Here is an 8,779-nt window from a genome sequence, read left to right as displayed (position 1 = left end):
GAAAACCCAACAAAACCCAAGACCCAACCCAGCCCAAACCTCTTTCCCAAGCCGGCCCAGCGCGGCCCAGGTCTCCTTCTCTCTCTCCTGCGGCCCGTTCCTCCCTTCCCCAGCGCAGCGCTCCGGCCCAGCTCGGCCCATGGCCAGTTCCCAGCGCCCACGCACCCAGCCCAGCGCCCGCTCCCACCTCTCCCGCACGGCCCACGCCGCGGCCTGCTTCCGCCCGCTCGCGCGCATCCCGCCCGCTCCCCCGACGCCTTGACCCCACCTGGCAGGCAGCCGCGCGACGCGCGCCCCGCCGCTGACCAGCCGGCCCCGCGCGTCAGCCCCCTCTTCTCCCCTTCCTTCCCGGCTCCGCAACGGCCCCGAGATCACCAGCGAGGTCGCCGGGATCCTAATCCCGCGGCGCCCCTCCGCAATCCCCGGCTCTCCCTCCTTTAAACGCCCCAGGCCGCACCTCCCTGCACCCACACCCCACGCCAAAGGCTGCCGCAACCCTAGCAGCCACGCTGCCCGGAACAGAGCTCCCTCCACCGCCGCGCCTGCGCTGCCCCGTCGACCCGCCGTCGACCGGGACCCCCGCTTTAGCTTCGCCCCCGCCCAGTGGAGCTCCTCGACCTCCTTGGCCCCGGACCGAGTCACGCCGCACCGGGAATTTCGCCAGGGACGCATCGCCGGTAAGTGGCTCTGCCGCCGCAATTTCCATGTCGCCGGCGACCGCTGGACCACCCTGACCCCCGTTAGGCCTCCGCAGCACCACCGCGAGACGAACCGTGAAGGTCCAGAGCCCGGAGAACCACCCCTGCGACCAGTCCGCGACCTCCACGCCGCCGCTGCCGCCGGACCTCGACGTCGGCCCCGCTCCGCTGCAACTCCGGCCGTTCCGGACCTTGGTGAGCCCCCCCAGAGCCTCCCTTGTTGTTTGCGCTAGAAATCTCAGCCTGTAGGATGCGCTAGCGCCTAGGACGCTGCACGCCGGCGATGCGCCGCCGCGCAGTCCGCTCCCCGCCGTGGCAAGCTCCTACCAGGCCCCAATCCTTTGTTTTGTGGCCTCAGGTGGCTTGCGCATGCCGCCTAGATGCCTCTAGACCCCAGCCCCGCTCGAATCCTCCACGGGAAGGCCGAGTTTGGATTGCGCCGGCGTGCCGCTGCCGCGGAACGCCTGTTCCGGCGGTCAGCGCCGCCGCCCGCACGCCCCTTCGCCCGTGGCCGCCAGATCCGGAATCAGCGGCCCGGATTAGATTGGCGTACCGCTTCGCTCCAGGCCTTTAGATCTGAGATCAACGGCCCATATTAGATCATACCGGTTCGGCCTGGCTCTTTTTCTAAAGAGGCCCTCGGTTTTTCCCTATTCAACCCGCAGTCCACCTATTTTGAAAAATAATCGCAGATAGGCCCAAAACTTTGCAAGAACACCCCTGAGCTTCCTAGAATTTGAACCCGCCGTCCAGGCTTAGTCTTTTTGCAAGTTAGACCCCAGAATTAATGTTTATTTATGTTTTAGCCCTCGGTTTTTGCAGAAAACCCCCGGGAACTTAGTTTTTCTAGCAATTAAGCCCCTAGAACTTGTTTTTGGCCTAGATTATGCGTTTTAGCTCCGTTTTTAGCGTTCTTTATATCCACGCGATCGTTGTAACGCGTAGAACAGTATTAGAGTAGTTTAGTGTGCTGTTTTTATGTATTGATGAACTATTTCTTAGTTTTTATTAGTGTTTGCTTGTATGCTTATTGTTGTGCGTTATTTTGGCCATGTGTTCGTGAGTAGACGTTGATCCTTTCGAGGAGCCCCAGTACCAGTACCCGGAGCAGCCGTCTTCCGAGCACTTTGAGCAGCAGCAGGAGCAGTATGAGGAAGGCAAGTATAACATGAACTACCCATCACTTTTAAATACATTTTCATACTGCATTTTTAATACTGTATGCCTATAAGGACTTCCTAGCCACTTTATATTCTTTATATATACCTTTGGGTTGCATTTTGGTTAGTTGTGCTAGGTTGCTGCGCCATAACATACTCTGGTCCTTTTTGATTAATTTGATTAATGGTTTACTTGAACTTAATTCTGAGAGTGGCCCTCTGTGCTTCGTGCTTGAGTGGCTCACGTCTTGTTAAAAGATGTTTTTGTAGAAACATGGTTTAGGGGGCCAGCACGGTGCTTAGTGCTTGGTTGGCCACTCTCCATAAGGACCGGTTCATAGAGCGACAACCTGGGACAACAGCGCTACCACAAGGCTAGAATGGGATAGACTTGGCGTAATAATTAGATCTTTTTGGTTTGGAGTAACTTACCTGCGGGGCAGGGGCGGTAAGCTTCTATGGCCCTCGTGCTGAGTGGCCTCGTCTGTGCTTCGTGTCTTGACGCCCACTAGACCTGCTCCATAGTCGCTGATCCACCCTCGCGGTTACTCCCTACCAACGAGATTCTTTGTAAAGGCCTCGTAGTGAGTCGCTAGTCATCTCACCTAAGGAAGTGTGATGAACCTCTAGCGTAGCTCACGACTTGTGGGTAAAGATGTGCAACCTCTGCAGAGTGTAAAACTGGTATACTAGCCATGCTCACGGTTATGAGCGGCCCAGATCCTCCTTTTGATTAGTGGAGTCATCTCCTTCCGACGAGGGAGGTGCTTCTCGGGGTTACCTTGGTGACTTGGTTTTGGTTTGGTTCTCAGTAGTTTCTTAATTAATTCTGATTAATTACTATGTAACTGGGTTAATGGTAATTCATCAACTCATAGTAAATAGCTTTAATAAAATTTTGCCAACACTTAAAAGCTAATGCAGTTGAGTCAGCCAACCTTAGAGCCTCATAGTTTGTGTTATACTTGTTGAGTACAAGATGTGTACTCACTCTTGCCTCCTCTCTACTTTTTCCTCTTGGCTACGCTACTGCTGCTCAGTTCCTGCCGACACGAGGGAGTTCGTCCAGCGCTACCAGGACTACGAGGACTTCTAGGTGTTCGTCTCCCAGTCGACGTCCCTATGGCGCCCTGCTTCAGCTTCGGAGAGCTTTTATCGTATTTTTGTACTTCGCTTCCGCTGTATCAGACATTTTGTCATTAATGTAATAAATAACATTCGTATTCACTTTATTATGTCTTTTTACGTGATATGTGCTATGATATACTGTTCATTCTGTTGTATATACGTGTGACTTGATCCTGGCACGTATATGATTGCTCGGTTTATGTTCTTTTATAAACCGGGTGTTACAGAGTGGTATCAGAGCCGTATCGACTGTAGGACGAAGCCTAGATAGAACTGGTCGAGTTTTAGGACTTCTTCTCACCAATCCTTGCCTGCTGAAATTATTTTACTATTATACCCCTTGACTTCTTTGACTTTTTACCCTTCTTGCCTTGATTTCTCTCTCTAAAGAATAGTTTTCGTAGATTTTTGGCCTGAATCAGTCATCTGACCGCCATGAGTGTTAGCTAGGTGACCCTTTTATAATAATACGATAGCACGCTCTGCGACGCGTTGTGTTAGTCGAGTCGTGTGTTAAACTCGGCTAAGTCGTGAAAAATTGTCTGCTTGTTATTATGCTACATGTTTGATTTGGATTTTTGACTGATTGCATAGCTTAGTAGTTTAAATTTGTTTAAAGAAAATCACTCAGATGTTAAAGTTAACTAATTAATAAAATGAGTTAGATCTTTGGGGGTAAAACAGTCCACTCTATCCTGTCTACTTTATCATGGCTGAGTCTTTTTCCGCAAAGAGTTATCATATCCATCTGAATTTATTCCTGCAATATCCTTACTCGTGAAACCTTTTGTCCAAAATCAGATGGTGAACACCAGGCGTGGTTCTTACCAGCAGGGGCAGAACAATCAGGGTCAGAACACCCAGGGGACCGGAATCCCGATGCCGCCGCCTTTGACTCCGGAGCAGTACTTCCAGCTCCAAATGCAGATGATGGCCACCCTGAACCACACTGTTCAGGCTCTTCAGCAGGCTCACACTCAGCCTCCGCCTCCTCCACCGCCGCAGCCTCGCGACAGGCGTGCTGAGTTCCTGAGGGGTCACCCGCCGACGTTCTCTCACACGTCCGACCCTCTTCAGGCTGACGACTGGCTCCGTGCAGTGGAGCGTCAGCTGGACATCGCCCAGTGCGATGATCGGGAGAGAGTTCTGTACGCAGCAGGACAGCTGCGAGCGGCAGCTTTGGACTGGTGGGAGTCCCACCCAGTTCACGACCGCGAGTCTCTTACTTGGCTCCAGTTCAGGGAGCGTTTCCGCAGCCACAACATCCCCGCGGGCGTTATGAAGATGAAGCAGAAGGAGTTCCTTGCACTGAAGCAGGTAACCTTAAATATAATCATTCAGCGGTTTCTTTTGAACTAATGCCCCTTGTTCTATCCTTATGAATCTTGAGTTAATCTTTCGATATCTATCTGTCTTTGTCAATTCAGGGGACTATGTCGGTCACGGAGTATCGTGATCGCTTTCTTCAGCTGGCTCGCTACGCCCCTGCCGATGTTGCGGATGACCGCAAGAAGCAGGAGCACTTCATGGAGGGCCTTGAGGACTACCTCCAGTACGCGCTGCTCAACCTCCGCTTCGACGACTTCAACCACCTGGTTGACAGCGCGCTCAACACTGAGCGCAAGCACCTGGAGATGGAGGACAAGAAGAGGAAGATTGTCCCCGTTGCTTCTGGCAGCAACACTCGTCCTCGACTCCAGCCGCCTCAGCAGTACCAGCAGCAGTACCGGCCTCCCCAGCAGTACCAGCCGAGGCCGCAGCAGTACCCGCCTCGACAGCAGCAGCAGGCGGGGCAGGGCCAGAGGTTACCGGCACCTCCGGCTCGTTCTGCTCCACCAGCGCCGCCAGCACCTCAGGCTCCACGTCCGGCAGCTCCTACCGGACAGCAGGCTTCGACACTTGCACGCGTCTGCTATCACTGCGGCCAGCCGGGGCACTACGCCAACACTTGCCCCCGGAAGGCGCAGGCGGGACAGCAGGGGCGCCCAGCTCAGCCCAGGGCGCCAGCACAGGGCAGGGTGAACCACGTAACGGCCGAGTCAGTGGCCGAGGCTCCTAACGTGGTTATTGGTACATTCATGGTCAACTCTCACCCCGCTATAGTGCTTTTCGATACCGGTGCTACCCATTCTTTCATTTCCATGTCATTTGCCGAGCAGCATGGTATACCGGTTTCTTGTATGAGGACAGCTATGGTAGTTACCTCACCTGGGGGTCAGATTCGTACATGTTCTATATGCTCCAGAGTTAGTATTGTCATAAAGGGGGTAGAGTTCCGCACTGGCTTGATAGTTATTGACTCCTCGGGGATAGATGTGATTCTGGGCATGGAGACCCTTACCAGATGGGGAGTCCGTATTGATTGTGCTCAGCGGACAGTTCACTTATCGGCATCTGATGGCCAAGAGGTGACAGTCAGTGCTTCAGAGCCTTCTGGATTTCTTCACCAGATGGAGGCTAGACCCACGGACGGTATTCGCGTGGTGTCTGAATTCCCGGATGTCTTTCCGGATGATCTGCCAGGTATGCCGCCTGAACGCGCCATTGAGTTTTGTATTGATCTCTTGCCTGGCATAGCTCCCATTGCAAAGCGGCCCTACCGTATGGCACCTATAGAGCATGAGGAAGTCAAGAAAACTATTGATGAGTTGCTAGCCAAGGGCTATATCCGTCGCAGCTTCTCTCCTTGGGCTTTCCCGTTGTTGCTGGTAGATAAGAAGGATGGCTCGAAGAGGATGTGTGTCGATTATCGGGAGCTGAATGCAGTCACTATCAAGAACAAGCATCCACTGCCCCGTATTGAGGATCTCTTTGATCTGCTTCGAGGTGCTCGTATATTCTCGAAGATTGATCTTCGTTCTGGTTATTTTCAGCTGAGGATCCGTCCTGGGGATATTCCGAAGACGGCATTCACCTGCAAGTACGGGCTATATGAGTACACGGTCATGTCCTTCGGCTTGACTAATGCCCCGGCTTACTTCATGCATCTGATGAACATGGTCTTCATGGATTATCTGGATGTCTTCGTGGTGATCTTTATTGATGATATTCTGATCTTCTCCAAGACAGAGGAAGAGCATCTGAGGCTCGTGTTGCAAAGATTGAGAGAGCATCAATTGTATGCCAAGTTCAGCAAGTGCGAGTTCTGGATTGACGAGGTGCCATTCCTCGGTCATGTTATCTCTCAGGGAGGCATTGCTGTTGATCCGAGCAAGGTGAAGGATGTGCTAGAGTGGGAGACACCGCAGACAGTCAAGGAAGTCAGGTCATTCTTGGGCTTAGCTGGATATTATCGGAGGTTCATTGAGAATTTCTCCAAGATCGCGAAGCCTTTGACTTCTTTGCTGGAGAAAAATGTGGCTTTCGTATGGACTGATGAGCGTCAGAGGGCCTTTGATGAGCTGAAGAAGAGGTTGACTACGGCGCCAGTCCTGACTCTGCCAGACCAGACGAAGAGGTTCACGGTATATTGTGATGCTTCGAAGGATGGTCTTGGGTGTGTTCTGATGCAGGAGGGCAGAGTAATTGCTTATGCTTCACGGCAGTTACGTCGGCATGAGCTGAATTATCCTACTCATGATCTTGAGTTAGCCGCAGTTGTGCATGCTCTGAAGATTTGGAGGCATTACTTGTATGGGCAGCGGTGTGATATCTACACTGATCACAAGAGCCTCAAGTACATTTTCACGCAGAATGAGCTGAACATGCGGCAGAAGAGATGGTTAGAGTTGGTCAAGGACTATGATCTGGAGATTCACTATCATCCGGGCAAGGCCAATGTTGTAGCAGATGCTCTGAGCAGAAGAAGTTATGTCAACATGGCCGTGGCTTTCCAGATGCCTCCAGAGTTATGCGAGGAGTTCGAGCAGTTGAGTCTGGGCTTCTTGCATCATACATCCAGTGCAACATTTGAGGCAGTACCGACTCTAGAGTCAGAGATCAGGCAGCATCAGAAAGATGATGAGAAGCTGCAGGAGATTCGTGAGTTGCTCAAGAAGGGCAAGGCTCCTCATTTCAGAGAGGATGATTAGGGTACTTTGTGGTACAAGAACCGGATATGTGTGCCAGATGTGAAGGATCTCCGGAAGTTGATTCTGAGTGAGGCCCATGATACAGCTTACTCTATTCATCCGGGCAGCACGAAGATGTATTATGATCTGAAGGAACGTTTCTGGTGGTATGGGATGAAGCGTTCAGTGGCAGAGTATGTGGCTATTTGTGACACCTGTCAGCGTGTCAAGGCTGAGCATCAGAGGCCAGCAGGTCTGCTACAGCCTTTGAAGATTCCAGAGTGGAAATGGGAGGAAATCGCTATGGACTTCATTGTTGGATTGCCTCATACTCAGAAAGGGTACAACTCTATATGGGTAGTAGTGGATCGATTGACGAAGGTTGCTCACTTCATTCCAGTGAACACTACTTACTCCGGTGCTAGACTTGCAGAGTTGTACATCTCTCGGATTGTCTGCTTGCATGGTGTGCCCAAGAAGATCATATCTGACAGAGGGTCTCAGTTCACTTCTCGATTCTGGGAGCAGCTCCATGATTCGTTGGATACGAAGCTGCGCTTCAGTACGGCTTATCACCCTCAGACAGATGGGCAGACAGAGAGAACCAACCAAGTGTTGGAGGATATGCTGAGAGCTTGTGCTATTCAGTACGGTACTAGTTGGGATAAGTGCCTGTCATATGCTGAGTTCTCATATAACAACAGCTATCAGGCCAGTCTGAAGAAGTCTCCCTTTGAGGCATTGTATGGCAGAAAATGCAGGACTCCTCTCTATTGGGATCAGATTGGTGAGAAGCAGCTCTTCGGTCCTGAGATCATCGATGATGCAGAGCAGATGGTACAGGCTGTGTGAGAAAATCTGAGGATTGCACAGAGCAGACAGAAGAGCTATGCAGATGGCAAACAGAGAGACCTGACTTTCAGTGTTGGTGATTATGTGTACCTGAAGGTGTCTCCGATGAGAGGAATCCGCAGATTCAATGTCAAAGGGAAGTTAGCACCTCGGTATGTGGGGCCATTCAAGGTGCTAGAGCAGAAAGGCGAAGTTGCTTATCGCCTGGAGTTACCTCTCAGTCTCTTAGGAGTTCATGATGTCTTCCATATATCTCAGCTGAAGAGGTGTTTGCGAGTACCCGAGGAGCAGGCACCACTGGATGGAGTAGATGTCCAGGAGGATCTGACTTATACTGAGCATCCGGTGAAGATTCTGGAGACCTCAGAGAGGGTCACTCGGAACAAGCGCATCAAGATGTGTAGAGTTCAGTGGAGTCATCACAGTGAAGCTGAGGCTACATGGGAGCGAGAAGATGAGTTGAAGAAGACATATCCAGATCTCATTGCTAGCCAGCCCAGCTAAATCTCGGGGACGAGATTTCTTTAAGGGGGTAGGGTCTGTAACACCCTAATTTAAATTTCAGCATTTATTAATAAATTAAATTGGCTTTATTTAATTTTCTAAGGTTTATTGTGTTTAGTTGGCATTTAATCTAATTTTTGTTCCTTAAGTAATTAAAATTTATCATAGGTTTAAATTTTGTTGTTGCATTCATGCCGGTGCATACTTTCAATGATTTGAGTGTGGTTGAATTCAAATTTGTATTTGAATTCAAACCTTGTTTGAATTAGGAATAGAAAAGTTTAGAATTAAAAAGAGAAGAAAACCCAACAAAACCCAAGACCCAACCCAGCCCAAACCTCTTTCCCAAGCCGGCCCAGCGCGGCCCAGGTCTCCTTCTCTCTCTCCTGCGGCCCGTTCCTCCCTTCCCCAGCGCAGCGCTCCGGCC

At 51.2% G+C, this 8,779-nt stretch overlaps 1 protein-coding gene across 1 annotated transcript; it reads right to left on the bottom strand.

The window, feature by feature from the left end:
- Positions 1 to 394: 394 nt before the first annotated feature.
- Positions 395 to 1,069, bottom strand: LOC120709791. Its single transcript, XM_039995440.1, has 2 exons — positions 1,026 to 1,069; positions 395 to 914 (listed from the first exon to the last, which is right to left on the bottom strand). Exons 1-2 carry the CDS (start codon positions 1,067 to 1,069, stop codon positions 395 to 397), a joined length of 564 nt encoding a protein of 187 aa, XP_039851374.1.
- Positions 1,070 to 8,779: the final 7,710 nt, after the last annotated feature.

This window comes from Panicum virgatum, chromosome 5K (genome assembly GCF_016808335.1).
Source record: "Panicum virgatum strain AP13 chromosome 5K, P.virgatum_v5, whole genome shotgun sequence".
In the NCBI taxonomy this organism is placed as follows: domain Eukaryota; kingdom Viridiplantae; phylum Streptophyta; class Magnoliopsida; order Poales; family Poaceae; genus Panicum; species Panicum virgatum.
The sequence above is the reverse complement of the archived record's forward strand: the minus strand, read 5'-3'. Positions and strand labels throughout refer to the sequence as shown.